Source organism: Scomber japonicus, chromosome 6 (assembly GCF_027409825.1).
Source record: "Scomber japonicus isolate fScoJap1 chromosome 6, fScoJap1.pri, whole genome shotgun sequence".
Classification (NCBI taxonomy): Eukaryota; Metazoa; Chordata; class Actinopteri; order Scombriformes; family Scombridae; genus Scomber; species Scomber japonicus.
Window position 1 is genome coordinate 27,075,483 of NC_070583.1, and position 21,398 is coordinate 27,096,880.

The 21,398-nt window shown below is 40.3% G+C and overlaps 2 protein-coding genes across 3 annotated transcripts; both read right to left on the bottom strand.

Moving 5' to 3' along the window:
* Positions 1–866: 866 nt before the first annotated feature.
* On the bottom strand, positions 867–4,957 carry si:dkey-202g17.3 (4F2 cell-surface antigen heavy chain). The gene is made up of 8 exons (XM_053320665.1): positions 4,588–4,957; positions 2,953–3,117; positions 2,789–2,865; positions 2,628–2,705; positions 2,497–2,552; positions 2,219–2,411; positions 1,520–1,627; positions 867–1,262 (listed from the first exon to the last, which is right to left on the bottom strand). Exons 1-8 carry the CDS (start codon positions 4,955–4,957, stop codon positions 867–869), a joined length of 1,443 nt encoding a protein of 480 aa, XP_053176640.1.
* A 2,915-nt stretch (positions 4,958–7,872) lies between these two features.
* On the bottom strand, positions 7,873–13,369 carry ppm1na (protein phosphatase, Mg2+/Mn2+ dependent, 1Na (putative)). 2 transcript variants are annotated; one of them, XM_053320667.1, is made up of 6 exons: positions 12,961–13,369; positions 11,361–11,932; positions 8,761–8,878; positions 8,545–8,659; positions 8,368–8,431; positions 7,934–7,966 (listed from the first exon to the last, which is right to left on the bottom strand). In XM_053320667.1, exons 1-6 carry the CDS (start codon positions 13,367–13,369, stop codon positions 7,934–7,936), a joined length of 1,311 nt encoding a protein of 436 aa, XP_053176642.1. The 2 variants fall into 2 exon arrangements, with proteins under 2 accessions (XP_053176641.1, XP_053176642.1); XM_053320666.1 differs by lacking the exon at positions 8,368–8,431 and having other exon boundaries at positions 7,873–7,966.
* Positions 13,370–21,398: the final 8,029 nt, after the last annotated feature.

The following is a 21,398-nucleotide window of genomic DNA, read 5'->3' on the forward strand; positions in this document are numbered from 1 at the left end:
TCTATTTATTAGGGACTATGGATGCAAATTAGCAGTTTTGCTATAATCCAGCATGTTTACAAAGATGTTGGATACCGATGTTCATTAATGTGCACTGTCCCTATCCAAAAATAAAGTAATTATTTATTTACTAATTATTATTATAATCATCTTTATAAATTCACAAATTGGGTCAAGATGAGTTGCTCTGCTGCTTTAAATATTAGATATTCAGGGCAGCAGAGGTGTGAGTGGTGCTACAGCACCACCAAGTGGTTAACTTGTGTACACCTAAATTAGACATCCATTTCTAGAAAGTCAGTTTCCGTTCAGGCAATAACTCTTTCAGGGAGTGGCAAAAAGGAGGAACTTAAAAAAAAGACTTTCCAGATTACATATTTTCAAATCTTGGATTCCTCATCAAGAGAAAATCTGAGGAGTTTGAAACAATCTGTTGAGAACGCAAAGAAGAGTTAGAAGGATGTGGTTTGCAATGTGGTTTGAGTAATCAGCAACAAGTGAGTGACTAAATGAAATACCATTGAAGCTGGATTTCACTTTGTTCATAACACAGTCCACATTTCTTGCAAGTTAACCATGACATGTCATATTGCTTCTTTGATGAATACAGCAATTCTAAAAACTAAAGCTGCTATTGAAGTACTGGAATTTCTCATGTTGCTGGCTTGACATGTTGGCACCCATCAGCCACAGCGAAAATTATGTCACACAGAATACAGAGCCATTATTTTATTTCCAGTGATCTCTGATCAAATATTAATCAGCACTTTATAAAAACAATACATTTGTGTCAGACATTTCATTCATTAATTCCAGTTTCTACCTAAATCTCGACACAGCTGGCTATTGCTGCTATTCAAAAGGCTCTATGAGTAGCTTCCTGCCTCAAACAGTTTAATGACGATGGCTTCATGGGGCTGCAGTTCAAGCGTGTACAGAGATGTAGCCCCAAGCCGGTCCATTCCTGTGCTGGTCACAAACACTCCAGCCGTGGGTAAGCTGGGGGCCCAGGCGGGATCCAGGGCATGAAGCTCAGGCCCAACATTGAGCAGGATGAGGAAGTGGACACAGCCCCAGGAGCGCAGAAAGGCGAGGATTGGGGGCGATGTAGGAGAGGAGAGAGTGGAGTTGGAAGTGGAGTTGGAAGTGGAGTTGAAGGGGAGGAAAGTGAAGTTCCCATAAAGAAGAGCTTCTTCTCTGGCTCTGGAGTGACTGAGGGAGTTGAAGAGTGCTACAGTCGAACGCTTCATCTCTTCCTTGTCCTGAGGGAGGGATGGTAGATATGAAAGTAAGTTAAATACAACCTACCAAACTAATACTTTCTGTAAATACAGATTTACATGATTTGCACTGTTTATTACTCACTGCATGAGATTCTGGTGGTTTGCTTTTCTGTTCTGCATTTGATGAGGCAAGATGTAGAGAAGCATTCTGTACGACACAAAAAAAGATTTATTGGGCAAAATCAAATGTCACATTGGTTAATTAACACACTATAAGTGCCAAGCTTGGACTTTACCTGTGTTTGGTTCAGGTCCTCATCATACTGAACTGCAGGTGACCCTGGCAAGGTCATTATTAACACCAGAAGTAATCTCTTCAAGTCATAAGATGCTTTTCCCCCAACCTGCCAGAAAAGAAAGCCATGTTTCATTTGTATCACAACACTCTACCTTAATCACATTATATGGTGAATGAAGTCTGGGTAATTTATTTTACAGATGTAAAATTATGCCATTAAGACGCCCACTCAAATGTTTGTTTGTCTTGTTTCTTCAGTTAGATGTTTGAGCTTCACTGTGCAGGATGATGTACATGCAGAGTTTGACACTAGAGGGTTGATTCAACCTTCAGCTGCTTAAAAGTGGAAAGTTTCTCTATTCTCACTGAAAATCTGTGGTTAAGGCCTGTAGCCATGATCATCATTCATGACATCACAAACAGACCACCAATTGTGGTCCAGTTTACATCTACACCATTTTCTGATGTGGAAAATTGAAGCCATTGCACAAACACTGAGAATGGTTTTAACAGTAAAGTTGGAGACATCTTGTTTCCAGCAGTGAAACTTTTGAAATAAACAACATTTCTATATTCATAGAATCTGGATCTTATAATGAGGGAGACTAAGTAGACATCTTTTTTTTTTTTTTAAATCCATCTGATAAAATAATATGGTTTTCAGACAAATCCTACTGAACAAAGCCTTAAGTCTTACTGTCCAACTGGGCCATATATCTCCTGGTATTTGCAGGCGTGTCTCTATTGCATCTGCCACTTCCTGTGCAGACAGGAGTTGAGGTGATGTTGGCAGTATTGACCTAATGACGAAGTCCACCAACGTAACGTTGACCTGGCTGGAGTTGTTTAGAGGAGGCAGAACATCTCTCGTCTGTTTTACAACCACAATCCTGAAGTGAAAGAAACACACTATAACAATGCTGTACTTTAAATTATACAATTTAAACAAATATATCTATCTACATATAACAATACCTTTCCTCCTCCTCGCTGCTGAACTCCTTGAAAACACCTCTCCACATTGACAGAGTCTAAAATGTAAATATTTGATTAAGTTTACATTTATAGAAATTCTGATTGTGGGGGGGGGGGGGGGGGGAGCTTACCTTTTCAGAATATGCTGCATCGGTGTCACAGATTGAAAAACCTGCTACACCCTGCTCCAACCAGAACCGAAGTGCACGCTGTAGAGATGTAACATTTTAAGAAATCCAGTATCATTTAAACCGTAACACGTTTAAAAGCATCACCAGTGAGATGGTTTTACCTGTACTGTTTCTGAGGGTTTTGATGGCTCATCTGCTACTTCTTCCAGTTCACAGAAGTCCAACACCACTTTGACACCTGATGACCAGCACAGAGCCCATTAATCATCAAATAATTCAAGTTAAATTATTCTGGTTGCTTGACCATAAGGAGTCATTTACTCACCTGCTTTGCTGCATTCCCTAAGCAGATGCTCGATCTCTGGCAATGTTCCCAAGCTTTTACCAGTTACAGTGATGTTTAAAGGAGATGTCTCCTTATCAAACAAGCCCTCCAGGATTAGAGCCCCTATTCCTAAGGACCTCAGATAGGGAAGCTGCTCACACAGCACTTAAAAAAAAGATTAAACATTATACATGGTAAATGGAATGGACTGTACTTATATAGCGCCTTTCTAGTCTGTGCGACCACTCAAAGCGCTTTACATCGTATGTCATTCACCCTTTCACACACATTCATACACTGATGGCAGGAGCTACCACGCAGGGTGCCAACCTGCTCATCAGAGGGATCTAACCATTCATTCACATTCACACACCGTTGGCACAGCAACGGGAGCAATTTGGGGTTAAGTGTCTTGCCCAAGGACACATCGACATGTGGACTGGAGAAGCCGGGAATCGAACCACCAATCTTCCAATTGGAGGACGACCGCTCTACCTCCTGCCCACAGCCGCCCCCGGCCGCCCCCGGCTTATACATTTAATCATAATGTTATTATACTAAACTTAATCTCACCATTTGTGTCCATTTTGTCTCAATATACTTATAATTACCATTCATGTATATTTTCAAGTTTCATTTTCATGAGTTGAATTAAAAAAACAAAAAAAGTTCCTCATCCTGTATTACAAAGCACATTCAGTTCCAGTTCCAGCCAACAACATGAATCTTGTTTAGTCTGCAAGCAAACAGTGTGGTTTGTGGTGTCAAGTGGTTTTCCTCCCTGAAGACAGCAAAGTGCTGCACCTCTTTTCATTATACTGCAAGTATGACCAACTTTGACCTGACATAGGTATTCTCACAGTAATCAAGAAGTCAAACTTTCCACTGTGGTTAAGATCGAATGTTTCCAGACAGTGTGAATGTAACTCTTTGCGGTATTGATAAACTAGTTCTCACAGTAAGACCAATCTCCATTGACGGGGAAAAAAACACCAAGTCTGGATTTCCCAAAAAAGGGTGATGCAGGTGACTTCCTTGCTGTGGGTGGTCTCCATGTGTTAATTTTATTTGAAAAGTTGTTGCTGCAAATATCAACTGACAGAAGACCTTCCAGTATAGTGACTCAATACTGCCTGACCTTGAAGGGTCTAAGATGGTCAAAATCTACATTTAAGACCCCAATTATTTCAGTTTTAAAGCTTATATTTCATATAACAAAATGCCTGTATATGATCAGACAGGGAGAATAAATCTGGGTGAGAGTGAAGAAGCAGCCCTTGCCCCTCCCTCATTATGACCACTGAGGTGCCCTCGAGCAAGGCCCTTAACCCCACTGTTCCTAAGGAGCTGTTGAGCGGCCATCTTGAATCAGTAAAGGTTTAAAAAAAAAAAATCACAGTGGGCCCAGTAAAACTATTTTTGCTCTTTCAAACTTCCCTACAGTATGTGTCATGTCTAGAGCATGTTTCAGAAGTATTAAATAGTCTTTCAGTGACCACCAGGAAGCATACAGGACAAACTGTGTGAATGAAAGTAAATGACAAAGTTGTGTGTCAAAAAAATGGTTGCACACAGTGTTGTTGGCGCTACTTGAGTAACTTTGTGAATGGAGATTAAAATGATGCATTGTCTCACCGTTAATGCCCCCTGACCCTTCTTTCTTCTCCTCAAGAAACATGTCGGGCTGCAGCTGGTAGAAGAGGGACTTCTGCCACCACTTGAGAGGTTTTGCCACCGGCCGGGGGCTCTTCACTATGATGGCAATGGAGGTGGCGAGAATGGCAAACCAGGCTAGCCAGAAGAGCACCACCAGGTAACACCGCACCTTTCTCCAGCCCGGACCCCCCGCTGCGATCTCCAGCTCCTGCTTGCTCATGGGCCGCCACTGCTGCACCACATCTGGTTCGGGGATGAGCAGCGGGGCTGACTCTGAGCCGCCCACACTGCTAGACAGCCCGGGAGCTGACACGCTGCCGTACCCGGGGTCCCCGGCGTTCAGAGGCATCGGGCCGTGCTGCAGGTTAGTGACTCACAGTTAGATCAACTGGGTTGGATTTCATGTTTAAACAAGCATGCACACACTCATGTTATATCAACCAGACACTGTGGCCTGCTGTTGCATTGGTTTCCATACCGTGCTGAATATCACCTCAGCGGCCTCTTTATCGGTTTGCTCCATATGAGCCTTAAGGTATACAGATAGTATCACAACCACAGGGTTTTCTATACAGAAGTGTTCACACACTCTGCAGCAGCCCCCGGTCTTTTTCCTGCTACTACCTGCTTTAAACAGGTGCTTTAATGACATAAATTAACTGCTTCCGCTTGCTACAGGTCAGGTGACATCTGATTGACTCATTCTGGTGAGAGCTTCCAAATAAAGTTAGTTTCTATCAGGCACTTTCACATGTTGCAAATACAGATATTAGATCTTGGAAATGACAAACCAATCTACCCATTTACTTTCTATGAACGGAGTGACGTGATATAGCCTAATGCATGCTCACACAGGTTTCAACGCCTCTAATTCACCTAACAGGTAGTACACACACAAAAGTAAATGAATGAAATCAGTTAACAACAGCGAATTAGCTCGTTTACTTAACTTATTGTGGCAATTTAAAATAGAGTGGGAATTAATTGCACTTAAATAGATAAACACATTTAGTCATTGAGTGAAAAACATTTGATTGTCATTTGTTTTCTTCTGGATGCTAATAACTATAAATAACTTGGTCAAATCAAATTTAGAATGTAAACTGAGACCCTAACCCCAACCCAACCAAAACAAGTATGAGTTCCTATAAAATGTGTCTGCAATTTTCAAATACAGGGGGAGGGGGGCCCTCTAGTGGCCACAGAGCTCAATACAGCTGACAGTTTGTAGTTCTTAGGCCGCCCTCACCAACATGTCTTTAGACTGACAGGAAACCCACAGGAAACACAAAGGCAACACAGTAAAGTCCCAGCTGGTCTGGGGTTTGATCATGGTTCAAACCCTCGATCATCCTGCTCTGGGCCGACAGCGCTAACCACTTTTTCCACATGTTCTAAATACCACCTAAGCACAGCTGTTACTCACATTTTCTCTCTCAGGTTTCTGGCGTTTTCCCCTGAGGTCCTTTTTCTTCTTTTCCACCTCTTCCTCTTTGGATACAAGTGATCTCAGCTGAGCTGTGCCGTCCAGAGTTGAATATTTGAGTATCTGGTCAGGAGTGAGGAGGTGAGAGGGAGTCTCCGTCCTTTAAAAGCTCTGCAGAGCCAATTAATACAGAGGTGCTGAGCCTCACCACACCGTCACAACACATTCTGAAAACTCATGACTGCCAAAGAGAGCCCCCTCACAGTACGGCACTCATTTAGTCATTTTAACTTGAATTATTGCGTTTTTATTAGTGGTAGATTTGATAGGGAGAAATAGGGATGTGGTTTTAGGGAATTTCCTTTTATTGACATTTTAGTCCTACACACTTTAAATTTTAGGCTTGCCAATTTTAACTGTCAAGACATGACATGATTAAAACATTCATCTGTTATATTTAAAGCAAAAGATTAGAACCCCTCTTTGTTTCTTTATGCAAGTAGAAAAATCATGAATTGAATGAACTGATTCAGTGGTTCAATTATTACCTGATTGAAATGATAAGTTGATGTGGACGACAGAAGAGATGATACTGCCTCTGCTTGTTATATGCTTCTACTGCAATCTATATTTTAGATACATTGATGGGAGAAAATGTATCCAAAGTGAAATTTTGCCAAACATTTGCCTTGTTTTAGGTTCTCAAATGTGAAAATTTGCCTTTTTCCCTCTCATATTTCTCTCTTATATTGCATCTTATATACTAAACATTGTTGGCTTTTGGAGTGTTGGTTGGAAAAAAATGATTTGAAGATTGATTGTGATGTGTGTTTTTCAATATCTCTTGACATTTCTTAGATACAACTTTTAATTAATCGATGGAGAAATAAATCAATATTGATGAAGTTTTTTGTTGTCAGTTACAGCCCCAAACTAGCTCTCAACAATTTTGTGTTCAAAATAATCAGCTCTAGGTGTCACCAACACAAAAATTGAAAATGTTTATAGCTTACTAGATGCTATTTTCCAATTTTATCACCCTCATTTATAGTATGTCTTGTCTTGAATTGTAAATGTTTCAAAACCAGGCTGCACAAATCTATTAATTACATTTTCTGCATGTGAACAACTCTTAAATCACACAATGACGTAACACATCACACCTCCCTCCCAAAGTTCCACAGAATGCACGTTTAATGAGGTATGGGTGCTAATTCCTGGGAACATGTCATCCTCTTACCCTAGTATAGCCCTCCACCCCTCCCACCCCACCCTCCTCTCTTATGGCACGCGTTTATGTTCTTGCAATAACAAGTCATTGCTATCTATCTATATGTGACCTTTGCTCCCTGACAGCAAGATGCAAACTAATTATGTACTGAGAGATACTGCGTTTCATCATGAGACTCTTTGATACACATGCAGTCCACGTGGAACACATAAATTAAGTCCAGGCTGTTTTATTGTGCAGTACTATTTAGGTTTGGCAAGATTTATTGCTTTAGAATGAGGATTGATAGATCACAGTTTGTATACAATATCACACAGTAATGCAAAATGAGCTGCCTTATACTGAAGCCTCTAACACATGCTGTATGTATCTATCTATATCTACCTACTAGGCACTGGATGGTTAAAATAGGAAAAGTCCTGCCAAGAAAGCACAATTATAGAAGATATAATCCTAATTATTACAATAGACAACACAGTTGATATTAGATTTGACTTTCATTTTAATTGACCAGAAAGTAAATTATTGTTGCCAAAAACAATTAATCACACAAAGAATCTAAGTTTAGCCTAATTTAGTGCTCATCTACAATGTAAAGTTTCCTCATTTAAGCTGGTCTCCATGGAGATGGTGAAGCCAGCAATGATTCTGTTTCCATGGGAATGGCTTTAGTTTGAGTCCCCCTCTGATCCTTCGATGTCCTGAAATACCACAATGCAATCATGTTACTGACATTGAATACCATGTACAACAAAGATTTATTTTACAGTCTGGCACTTAGAGCAAAGACTACTTTTATGTGATTTTAAAACTTAACTTGTAGTCACTACTTATTAACTATTTTGCTAATTTCAAGAACATTTCTCACCATAGTATAGACCAAACATTTACAGAGGTAATCAAATAAATAACTTTGGAATAATCTATAATTAGAGTTGTTGCAGCTCTGATAAAAGGCTTTTTTGACCAACAGTTAAAAAATGTGTAGATAAAGAAAAGAGCACATATGAGAAGCTCGACTAATCAATTGAACTGTTTCGCTCTAATTACTTCTTGCCTCTAATGACGTGCAATTTAATGACATAAGACTTATGTAGCTCACCATAGGCTCCTGAGTCCTGACAGTCAGAACATGTTTCTGATACGCAGCGATGATACAGTCGCGCCTGCAAAGAGAGAAACAGCAGTATATTTTTGATTGATGTTTTGATTCCCACCAAAATTAATTCAACTATAAGCATATCTATATGTTTTGGGGGTTTTAATTGCTCATCCTCACTTGCTGGTTAAGCCTCCTCCTGGTGGAAGTCCAGGCATTTCTTCTGCAGCCAGGAATTTGATCACATACAAAAGATCAGGGTCTTCATCTCTGGACCTCATCATCTGAATAATTTCTGTAAAGGGAACAAATCAAAACATTACAGTTATTAATCTTTGATTTTAGTGTGTTTTTTTTTTTGGTGGGAGATTGAAATGGCAAGAAACAGAAAATCACCTCCCACTTTCATATCCATCTGCTGCTCCAGCTCTGCCTCCTGCTGCAGTGCCTCTTGTGAAATCTGGGGGGCGCCGGGGAAGCAGACAATGATGATGCTGATGTTGTCCAAGCTGCCCTGCAGAGGGACACAGAGCATCAGATATTAGAGAAGTACCTGGACTGCCGTTTTAAAGGTGGAGTGCAAGGTTTTTGTCTCCCCCTTCTGGCAGTGAGAGTAATTACAAAACCACCTTGCTTACATCATAAGCTCTGCTATAGCCTACTCTGTTGCTTCTGTTATGGCCGTAAAACTGTTGATTTGAGCATCACACAGTCCCTGCAAAATGACTATTTGATCCATTCAGTATTCAATAACATTTGGCAAGTCTAGAAGAGCTGAACATTTAAATTATTTTCTATTCAAGGAGAAGCAGAGAGCTAACTGGAAGTTAGCATGCTCAGCCTGCAGCATTCTGAATTCATGCATTCATCCAGCCTATGTGGGAATGTCAGACCGGACACTAGATAAAAAACTTCAGTATCCTCGGATAAGTTCAGCACTGCAGGTTTAATTGAAGTTTAAATCAAACAAATGGTGATAGAATATAACTAAGCTCATGACATTTACTCGAGTATTGTACAACTTTGAGGTACTTGTACTTGAGAGTTACTAGCTATCATGCAAATTAAAATTTCAAAAATATATAATTACCTAAAATAATTATTTTATGATGTAACTACAAAGAAGTAAAATAGTTCAGAATAGCTTTGTTTAACCAGATAAAACATGTTTTTGTGTACATATGTGTACACATTTTAAAATTTTAAGATAAAAAAAAAACAATCTGCACTTCACTGAGAATTCTACTATACTTTCACTTTTAACATCAGTACTTTTACTTGTAATGGAATATTTTTGAACTGGGGTGCTTAAAAATTACTTAAAAGTTGAAAATCGCAGATATTTCTTCCAGAACAGGAAACAGACCTGTTGATTGGGAAACTATGAAGGCACTGAGTTCTCTGTCAGGATTTAGTTTTGTTGATCTTACAGGTGGATGTCTGTATCTTACAGTGTTGATGTCACAGTTCAGTAAATGTAATATACCATGACATTGATCACTTTGTGTTGAATATATTGTGACTAATAAGATGATTTGCAGGCTGCAACACCGTTCTGACGTCACAGAGCTGAGTAGGGAGACTTAGTGTGTACTTGTACATGCATGGTACTTGTACAGTAAGCCTTTTCAGGTAAATTAAATAGAAGCCCTTCTCGGTCAGGATAAACTCTCTAACACTGCTCCCATCAACCCACTCACATTCAGACTTAATCCGAGTCATGTGTAGCTTTTCTTCCCTCCTATTTATAGTGCGAACTGAGGGTACGTCAGTTGGACAGTTACTAACAAGTATTAAGAAGAAGCGCAGGAGAAGTCTACTTGCATAATTCCTCTTCACAGAAATCCTGCCCACCATGCCCTCCCCTCTTAATGTAAAGCTGTCCATTCATAAATCCACCAGCTGTAACACCGTGTCCATCCAATGAGCTGAGTTTGGAGCTCTGCATAGCTCAAATGGCATGCGATGCAGCTGCATTTAGTGGGGAATTACTCACTTAAATGTTTGTAGGCATTTTTATGAGCTACTACATGACTGAGATAATAGATAAGACACATACAAACCAAGAGTCTGGGACTGCTTCATTTACTATTGAAAGATCACTTGGACAACACATGAGTTTCCTCTGTATTGTAGTTATTTTATATGGAGGAAAAATAACCCAGCCCATATAACATACTTAGGTTTAATATATAGCAGTGTAGGCTTCATTCATCCTGATACCACCTGTGCCATGGTAAAGGCTGAGTATTGACCTTTGGACTTTTGTATAGAGCAGCAACAGATAGACAGAAGATTAATCAGTAACTATTTTGACTATTAACTATTTTTGGTCCGTTAATTGTTTGAATCATTGCCTTTAGCCTGATCATTTTTTTCACTGTCAATTTTCAGTGTTTTCGGATGTTCATCAGACAATTCATCTTTTGTTAGATTAATCAGTAATAAAACATAATAATAAGTTACAACCCTGCTTTTGTGGTACTGACTGAAATGTAGAAACATTTTACATTTTTATTTTGGCTGAAATACTAACTCACGTTTAGGCAACATTTAACATTTGAGAACTGGCTTTTTATTCAACTTTTAAAAGTAGAAATCATGTCTATGCTCAACGGTCTCCCCAAAAAGTACATTTAGTAGCTGTTCTGGAGCTTTTGATCATATCACATGATGTTCCTCAGCAGACTGAGTTAATGTTCGTTGACCTTGGAAACAGATAAACCAGCCATAGTCATATGAAGCTGTTTCAGCTGCCTTCTAGGCAGAGTTGCAAGCATATTATTTTCTTATTATCTTCATCCCCATTGTTTTAATTAAATATTGGCAAAGTATTTCAATCTGTTTGCCTTTCCAGTTATTCTTCCTTCCTGATGTAATGTTTAATAGCTGTACAAGTGTCAAGATACATCTATTAGTGTCAGAATCTTTCAACAGAACATTACATTTTCTTCTCTTATATTGTTTATATATTGTTTGTAGTGTGGACTTCTCACCTTGTAGAGACAGAGGTCAATGACTTGAGTACAAATCTCTCTCAAGTCATCGCACACCAGCAGACGGCTGCGCACGAAGGCGCAGAGTTCCTCATTACCAATGGCATCCCAAACACCATCACATGCTAGAATTAGGAACTCGTCTTCAGGCGTCCTCTCCACCTCATACACTTCTGGCTCCGGTGACACTAACTGCTCAGTCTGTGGCCTCCAGTCCACTTCCTTGAAGTCAAAGTCTCCCAGTGCTCTGGAGACAGCCAGGGACCCATTCACCCTCTGCAGGGTCACTGAGCCTCCAGCGTTCTGGATACGCTCTTTCTCTCTGGGGTTGAATGGCTTGTGGTCCTCGGTGTAAAAGGCCAATTTGCCGTTATGGCAGAGCAGAGTGCGGGAGTCACCACAGTTGATAAAATAAATGTAACGAGGGGAAATCAACACTGCTGCTGCAGTGGAGCCGCTACGGTCCCAGTTGTCCTCACGAGCCAGTTTGTGCATGTGGCTATCAATGTCCAGGAAGCCCTTACAGATCCCCTCCTTCACCTGCTCAGGGTCCTCGCTTGCTTTAATCCCACCTGTGAGAAAAGAGGGGATAACGTTTGGTTTTAAGATACAGAGATACAGACTATGTAGTTTCTGACACCAACATTTAGTTTGCTGTTTGCTTAAAGAGCAACACACATGTACCCATGTACTATCTAACCTGTGGCAGTTATCTTTATTTGATTTGTGAAAAACCAGGCTCCAACATTTATTAGCTTCATACTGCAAGGCCAGTGTAATTAGACATGGTTGGAAGTAACACTGCAGCTCAGATCAATAACATGACAATGCTTGTGCGCAGTAAAATAATGTTTAGTTTTGGAAGACCAGGAAAGATTTTGAGATTAAAAATGACATTTTCAGGAGTGTCCCAGCCATTACGGGGGGACACACACATTAACAAAGAGTTTCAGACTAAGGATTAAAGCTGTCCATGTAATTATGATTGTTGATCTTCCTCTCAGACGGCTAACAAATCAGTTCACAGCTCTAAATCTTAGTTATAAAACGCTGCATAAATGTGAACAGCTGTGTTTTCTTTTGATACCCAAAATTTGAAACAACCTGGTTTGAACTTTATTTGTTACTTTGCTTGCTCCTCCAAAGAAATATGTTATAATATCCAGAATTCTTGCTTTGACATATGGCACACATGTGTTTATTTTAACTTTGAATGTTTTGTATGAAGTCTAGTCTAGAAGTTTTTTCAAGTCTAGAAGTTAAATCAATGGAAATAGTGCCACCCAGAACATTGATTATAAAACAGTAATATATAATACTTCATAAGTGAAATAATTAGTTGTCTTTACATATTCATATTCATATTCAACATGTGACGTGTCAAAGGAATTATTGTGGGAGTATGTTTTCAGTTTAAACAATGACTTTGCCAGAATATGTGACATGTAAATGCATATATGCAATAATAGGAACAAGAGCAAAATGTCATCAAAACTTTAAACTGCATCCCTCTCAAACAAACAACAAAAAGTGTGTTCACTGCAACATTAACCATCTTTAATGATCAGATTCATCTCATTAATCACACATTTTTCTGTACCTGTAGCCAGGATGCGATCCAGCAGATTTTTGGAGCAGTACTGTGCCACTGTGGTGCCTGCATGTCCGTCAAACACAGCAAAGTATCCCCAATCTGACAGCTCTCCGCTCAGCCGAGGCATGCAGGTGTGAGCATCCTCCATCTGAGTCCTCCAGCCCTGCATGCTTGCCACAGCATAGTTCATCCCTAACTGAGAACCCCCCTCTGACACATGCTTCTCTAATACGGGACGCTCCAGATACGGGCTTGGCATCGAGTCGTCATCATCATCCAAATGTTCCTCCTCCTCAGGTGTTCTTTCCCTGGGCCCCCCTTTGAAGAAGAAGGTGACCATCTTCTCTGTCTCTTTGACCAGCTGGCGGAGGAAGGAGGGTACCTCCACATTGCTTGCCCGTCTGGCCGTCCTCATTGCCCCCCGGAGCCTACGCTCAAGCTTCCTGCTTGACCTGGCAGCAGTCCGTCTCTTCCTGGTGCCTCTCTTCCGGCCCTGTGTTTTCCGCAGCAGGTCCAGGGCAACTATTAAGCAGCGTCACTCCAACCAGGTAAAAAAAAAGTTACTTTATCAATTAAAATGATTCTGTTAAATGAAAAACTGAGTTGGTATTCTGTTTAAAATGATCAGAAACATTTTTGCATTTTAGCCTCCAAAAAAGAGAGTCCTTGAATCCTTCCTATCCTTTTGATTTTGCAATAAGACTATACAGTGCCTTCCTCTCTGTCGCTCTGTCTCCCTCCTTCTCTTCTTCAACCCTGTTGTATCAGCCTTAAGCTCCTATTGGTCCATCTATTTCTGTTGGTTTATCCCTCTGCTCTGCCCCCACCCTCTCCTTGTCCCTGTTCCCTCCCCTCAGTCAGTGTAACGCTGCTGGATAATCACCTGGTCGTCAAGGCAGACCAGATGACCTGTGTCTACATACATGCATGGATTATGAGCTGGACATTTTACACAACACAGAGGAATCCCACAGTCAGTAGTGCGCGTCTGCGTCAGGACGATAAACACAAGTTAAATGGTATAAAACAGAATAAAATATAATCAAAAGTGACAGTGCAGATATTTTTAGTTCTGTTTGGGTGACATGTTGACACACCTACTCTGACCTGCCCTGTACTATGTGTGTGACTTGGTGACACCATGTTGTCCCCTTATGGCAGCTGTGCGTTTTAATCTCGTTAGCTGCTGTTTATTTGAAGCCCCTGGCCTGGTTTACATGCGCTCTTTGGTTTAATCGTTTTAAGGACTATATGTGTTATACTTTACTCTTTTCCAGCTATAAGTAGGACTAAACCTGTTTTCAGCTGATGTAAGTCTCTGCTTGTCACTGGCAGCATTTCAATGAAAGTGTGTTTCTTTTGTTTACCTTCTTTTATCCAGTTAAGACTACAGCACTGAGTTGCAGCAAACAGGATCAAACAGGATAGGCATTGCTCCGTGACTGTCTTGGTTTAACATGGTTTATGCAGTACTTTTAAACATCAGTATAGCAATTAATTTAATTGTGATCTTTGACAGCGGTTGGGCTAGATTTTTTTAAGCCTGTACTAGTGCCATGGATAATGAGGTTTTGCTTCTCAAAATTAAGCCCTCATTTCCCATAAACCCTCTTAGTTTTCTTTTTTTTCAAACAACGTCACACATTATCTTGTATTATTTTTACCATTAAAGGCTCTTTAGCTCTTTGGACATTGTCCACGGATAATCACTGTGTGTTCTTATGCTTTTATACAATAACGTAATCCATCAGTTTTTTAATAAATCAGACCTGGTTTGTTGCTGTCCTGATGCCATTTCTCTAAGGTTCAGGTCCAAAATGAATCAAAATACAGCTGACAGATAAACCCTCTTGGCCTCTTAGGTCATCTGGTGGTGGTTTGCTAAACCTTCCCAAATTAAACACACAGAAGGAGAATTTAGGTTTTTCTTCATCCACTGGGAGCAGCTGACTGGATGCTTTCTACTCACACATCTACTTTAGCTTCGACCCTTTTTTAATTAGTTATTTCATTGTTCTCACTCTCAGTGGCTAGCTTTATCTTCACAGAAGTTCTCTTAGTCAAAGATAACATGCTTACATTTTTCAGATTAATCAAAACATAGTGAAATTAGATGTAAGTACATAGTGAAAATGAGTATAAGCCCAATGACCTTAATTAACCCCGTAACCCTAGCCCTAGGTTTGCAGAATAGTCTCATCGGCCTAGCCTAATTCTTGATATTATAATTATGATTTTAATTATGATCCTCTTGCACTTCAGCAACTACAGGTTGCAAACCTCAGTCAGATAAAGGGTCAAACAGTCAGGTAGACTAGACTTACATATTAAACTAAACAACCTCTCAAATCACTGAATGGTTTAGGTCCAGAATACATGAATGACATGTTAGTAGAATATAAACCCAGTAGAGCTCTGAGATCTACTGACTCAGGTCAGATAGTTGAGCCCAGAGTTCAAACTAAACATGGTGAAGCAGCTTTTAGCTGTTATGCTGCACACAACTGGAACAAACTACCAGCACAACTGAAATCAGCCCCAAATGTGAACATTTGTAAATCCAGGTTAAAACACTTCTCTTCTCCTGTACTTATGATTGAGCTCTTTTAAAGCACTTTACATTTTAATCTTTCATTTAGACTCTATGTCCTTTTAATGATTTTAAAGCAAATCATTATTTTATGCTGCAATCTTATATTTAATGCTCTATTCTAGCATTTTATTTCTCTCTTTCTATTTTTCTGTATTTAGTTTTTATTATTGGTGTGGGGGGAGGGGGTGGGGGATTAATTGTATGTTTTAATGTTTCTCAAATTGCATGTTTTTCTGTTTTATGTAAAGCACAATTGAGTTGCCATTGTGTGTGAAATGCGCTATATAAATAAAACTGCCTTGCCTTGCCTAAACAACCTCTCAAATCACCTACTGGACATGACATCACAAAAGGGAGAGAGGTCAAGCAATGTCCACTTTAACAATAAAAAATCTTTTTTTTGACATTGATGAAATTGAAAATAAATATTCATATGAATATGATAGAACACGACCACATAATTTTGAGTGTGCTAGGTGTCCGAGAGATCAGGAACAAGAGACATAATGGCGGTGGGTGAGAAATTCAGATGTGGTTCCAGTGTAGTGGCTAAGTGGGTAATTTTCTTTAGCTACTGACATGTTCATATTGGCCAACTTCTTAGTAAACAGTAGCCTATTCACACATCTGTCTATAATTTATGGAGCATCATAATGAGCACTAATTTAAAGTGATGTTTTGGCCACCAGACTGAATATAGGTCCATTATTCAGTCCATGAAGCTTTGTTTTTGTTTTCCGATTTAGCTGCTATATGCTGTTGTTCAGGTTGTTGCTAACTTTGTCTGCCCTTCTTTGCACAGCCAAATTTTAAAGCTTTTTTGCAGAAGTACATGCATTGCCTTTGCGTATGAAATGTGACACATAAATCTAAGCAGAGGCCATACATGTTGTACTTCACCTCCTGCTTTTCTTACTCTAACCTTTTACATTATTTTTTTCCACTAATCATGATCTGAACCATTTCTATCGGCATCAGTTACAGCTACACACTGCCCCCTACTTTTCACTGTTGCACAGGCTTCACCTTTTATCATAAAAAATGCTTTTTAGTTGAGTGAGTTTATACATTATTTATTCTCTATTCAGTTTTCCATCATTCATTTTGGTTTGTTTATATGATTTTATATACCTTACAGTATGGGTAAAATACCGTTATAGACTTCATTATGAAATATAAAATAGTGAAGTTGTGGGTGAAATATATCCACAAAACTCACATGTTGGTTGGCTATGGACCTCAGTAAAGCTTCAGTCTGTCTTAAATGCATTTTCCACTTATCTGTGTATGCATTGTATATGCTCATATCATACATTATTAATGATGCATTCTCTTCCAGCATGCCCCTATAAGATCCTGAGATGAAATCACATGATCAGGAAGAGAGGGATAGATACACATAGATTAGCTATGAATGGGAGATGACGACAGGCTCAGACAGACAAGGGGATACACACACACACTCATGCTTTTCTCTCTTTGCTGTAGCATACACTACTACCGCTGCAGTCATAACGATGCAAGAGGAGACGGGCAGAGAAGGGTGCAGGAGGGAGGATGGTGGAGTGAGGCTGGGCGGGGCTGCTGAGTGACAGAGCGGGAGGCAGGAGCTAGAGGGAGGAAGCTGCTCAACAGACAACTAAGAAACAGAGGGAGGAGGAAGAAGAGGAGAGAGAGAGAGTATATCCACAGGACGTGAGTGTCAGCAGCAAAATAGGGGGGGGGGGCTTCCAGACTGGATGGGCCCAGCAATGCCTTGATGGAGTATGGGCCAGATTTTAGGATTCTCCCACTGCCGTGAGTCTGCTTTTGTTCCATCTCCCTTGTGTGTGAGGTCTGCATTTGTTTATGTCATCATACCATCGTCACATATATTCCAGCTCAGCATCTTTTCTAGCTAACTGCTTACAGCACTTAGCTAGAAAAGATGTGGTACCTCACCCCCATCCTGCCTGCTCTCCATTCCTCCCTCCTGCTCTTACCTTTTAATAAACACATGGCTGAATGGGTGGATGCAGTGCAGAAGCTGTGTTGTTGTTGCTGTTGCTGTTGATATTAAGATGCATGCTTTTCTTTCTTTTCTGTTGTGCTTTTCTCAACATCCAACTGATATTCTCTACAGTTAAATGAAATGAGTTTAAGATCATTTGCATGTGCTCACATACAGTGTGTGCAGAGGAGAATATGCTGCACTCATTGCACTGCCTGGGTTGATTTATTAGCTAATGTCATGTTGGCTATCTAATGTAGTAAAGGCCTTTACTGCTGCCAGTTTAGCACAGTATGGAAATGAGTCTGTATTCACTGACCTACACCATGTAGCTATCTCAGGTTTGATACATTTGATCAAAATGTGTTGCACACATGGCATTATGTTCAGTGGCATGTATGGTCATTTGCATTTTGTATTTGGTAACTACCAGTATTTCAGTGGAAGTAAAAAATGACTCATAGCAAGGCATTGCAGTGCTTTTATCTTATTAGTCATGTTATGTTAGTTCATCTAAGTCATATGTTTTGAGAGGCATCTTCAAGATGAATGTGAGACTGCTAAATGAATGGGCTTTCAGCATGTAAAAGTAGCTAAACCATGTTTAGTTTTCTATCTCTGACAGTCTTTTAAGACCACCAGATGTATGTTAAATTTTGGACTTTGTTTTCTTCCAGAGGAATATGGCTCTGTGGCGTCCACTCCGGACTCAACGCCTCCGTGCACTGACGGTACAAAACAGAAACTTGACATACAGTACTGATATAAACGGGAGTTTCCTGCCTTCTAAAGTATCTTTCTTTTGAACATAATCCAACACCTCTTTCACCTCAAAATACTAGCAGTGAACATCTACAGGTGAACACAGACATACATTTTGATCTCTGCTAAATTGTAGAAGAGATGTTTATCAAAGAGGGTTTCATCTTTAGATGTCACACCTTTTCTCCCAGACATCAAATAACACTGCTGGGTGCTTTCAACTGACTTATCTGTTTATTAAAAGCAGCATCACACTCTTTGTATGACAGTGAACTGATATTCATAGTGTTTGCAGCAGAATTAACTGAATAAACTGCTAAGAGTTGAAAAATAGTTTCTCTGCTCAGTTCAGCTATATTTACTGGACATTTCTTTTCTGACTATGCTCCTTGTTATCTAGAGTCCATATACCTCTGTGTGCATTGGGGTGACCATATTCATTCACTTTTGTCTCCATTCAGGTGGAAATGAGGAGTCTGAGTTGTATGAGCTGCAAACAGCCAGGGAGTGGTCTGATGATGATGAGGAGGGAGATGGAGACCCAGATGATGATGAGGGACTGGCTTCATCCCCGTCCATCTGGGGCACGCCACGTCAGAACTCCTTTGAGCTGACTTTCTCCTACATCGCCATCGCTGATGCCGAGGCCGTTGGAGCCTCACGACATCACCGTGACAGACGCAGGGGCGGTTCTCGGGGAAGTCGAACTTCTCTAATGCGCACAGACACCCTGGAAACACTGTTGGACTCCCCCGATGTAGATTGGGATCCCCAGGCCTTTCTCAGTCGAGAGGAAGAAGAGGAAACATCAGAAAGGAGAGTGCAGGAGAGGGCAGAGGCGAGGACAGTGAGGACAGTGAGGACAGCAAGCCCAGCAGCGAGGAGGGAGCTGTACAGACAAATTCAGACTATTACAATTCAGCCCTCTCCCCAAATTGTGGACCCAGAAACTCAGGGGAGAGATGCAGGAATCCAAAGAGAGGAAAGCAGTCTGACACAGACTGTCCAGCCTCCCTCTCCATCCCCATCTTCCCAGCAACAGATACTTCAGGGTGAGAGAAAGAAGAGAAATGGAGCGTGTGGGAGGAAGTTGTTTTATTCTAGTGGTCAAGTGAAACTGAGAAGAAAAACTAGGTCATTCAGTTAAAGGATTGTGCTTTATTTTATTAGTTATCATCTAGTTTAAATAGCTGTTTGGGATGTTGAAGACTTCTGAAAGGTTTCATCATTTAAACACACCCAGTAGTCTACCTAGTAGTCCAACAGGTATCTCTTTGGGCTTAACTGATTTTCAGAAGATTTAAATCTTGTACAAGTGAAGACTGAGCTTCACTTTCTTAAATAATACATGTATCAAACCATGATTCACTGAGAAAAGATTATGTAGTCTCATTTATGATGATCTTAAAAGTCTTTCCCTGAGGTGGATTTGATGTGATGTGGCATGGAAGCAGACATGTGATGAATCATGATGACAAGTAAATGGTGGCCAAAGTCTACCAGGCCTCTAGGAGGAAGAGGACCCAGAAATGTTTTCTGATATTTCTAAATGTGAATATTGTAAATATTTAGGTATCAGATCATCTGGATCTTCATGTTTTCCGGTTCTCGAAATAGCTGGTTTTAGAGCTTAAATAGCACACATATAATGTATGATTTTTGGTGATGTTTTGGCGCTAGTACGTGAATGAGAGGAGGAGGAGTGAGATCCCGGATGCAATAAACAAAACAGTTTTTTGCTTTCTTAGACTGCACTATACTTATGACTTTAGACATGAAACAACACAATGTCAAAGTGCTGTCCTCTAACATTTTAAGGTCCACAGTGTCAGTTAAATAATGAAAGGAATCCAGCCAATATTTTATCAGCCTTTTCAGGGTGACAGATCTTATTTTCACTGATTATTATAATATATATATATATTATGTTATGGTCTAGTTCTTTTCTTAATCAGTCCACAAAAATATATATTTAATATATATATATTTAATGAAATGGTTGTAAAAAGATTTTCAACTTCAAATATGCCTTTAATTATTAAGTTATTGCAAAAACACTATAGGTTATTAATATTTCCCTGAAGGATATTCCTTTAAGAATTTCTTCAAGAAAAGTCACGAATAATGAGGAAAAAGCAATACAAACCAAATGTCTGGACATCAACCTTGAACCACAACAAAAATACTGCACTTCAAATACTATTCAAAGACACTGTGGGATTGAAAATATAAATGAAATCTTTTGTCAGTAGGTTCAAGTCTAGCTGAGCATGCACAGCAGCAGGAACTTGATGATGATGTCATTGTAATAGTGACATCATGTTCTGTTTCCCAGCAGCAGCAACAGCCTCACCAACCCCCGAGCCAGAGTCTCCCGTCACCACAGAAACCATTTCAGTCAAGCTGCTCACATCTGTGCGACCACGAGATCCCTCATCCACATCGCCGGCTGCCATCGGCCTAAACTCTCAGGAACAGCTGGTCAGCGATCACTGGTTCTCAGCTCTTAACCTATCAGAGGACCCGACAGTATGCACCCACATAGCAGGTAGAATATTCACTGTATCTGTATCTCAAAATCTTCTTCTGTCCTTCCACCTCTTCCATCTCCCTGTCTTTGTCTCACTGCTGAGCGAGATGCTTTCATTCAGCTCATTAATCAATACTTTAAATAAAGAAAATATCAGATTTCGCTTTGGACCTTCCAGAGCAAGCAGACAAAGATATACACCCCCCACCACTTCCCCGGAAGTCCTGGCTGTTCATTGTGTCTCCATAGTGACCCTCTCTCGGGATTTCAGGAATGATAAGCTAATTGAGGGGAAAGCATTCTTGGCATTGGCTGACATTTTGGGCACACACACCATCACCACTGATGTCAGAGTGTATCACTGTTTGACACAGAGAGAGAAAGAGAGGCAGGTGTATGAGTGTGTGTGTGTGTGTGTGTGTGTGTGTGTGTGTGTGTGTGGGTGTGGGTGTGGGTGTGGGTGTGGGTGTGTATGCAGGTTTGTGGGAGTTTGTTTGATCTCTAAGAGTGAGAAACAGAGAAAGGGAAAAGGTGAGAGATAACATCCTGTCTTTCAGCTTGCTGGCACT

What these genes read in the sequence shown, in the direction of transcription:
- si:dkey-202g17.3 (XM_053320665.1), bottom strand. Translation starts at nt 4,957, where the DNA reads ATGCCTCTGAACGCCGGGGACCCCGGGTACGGCAGCGTGTCAGCTCCC. An exon ending in TAGGGAATGCAGCAAAGCAG is followed by an intron (nt 2,866 to 2,952) that starts GTGAGTAAATGA and finishes GCTGGTCATCAG; the next exon opens with GTGTCAAAGTGGTGTTGGAC. An exon ending in AGCAGCGAGGAGGAGGAAAG is followed by an intron (nt 2,412 to 2,496) that starts GTATTGTTATAT and finishes CTTTCACTTCAG; the next exon opens with GATTGTGGTTGTAAAACAGA.
- ppm1na (XM_053320667.1), bottom strand. Translation starts at nt 13,369, where the DNA reads ATGAGGACGGCCAGACGGGCAAGCAATGTGGAGGTACCCTCCTTCCTC. An exon ending in GGATCGCATCCTGGCTACAG is followed by an intron (nt 11,933 to 12,960) that starts GTACAGAAAAAT and finishes CTTTTCTCACAG; the next exon opens with GTGGGATTAAAGCAAGCGAG. An exon ending in TCAGGACTCAGGAGCCTATG is followed by an intron (nt 7,967 to 8,367) that starts GTGAGCTACATA and finishes GTGGTATTTCAG; the next exon opens with GACATCGAAGGATCAGAGGG.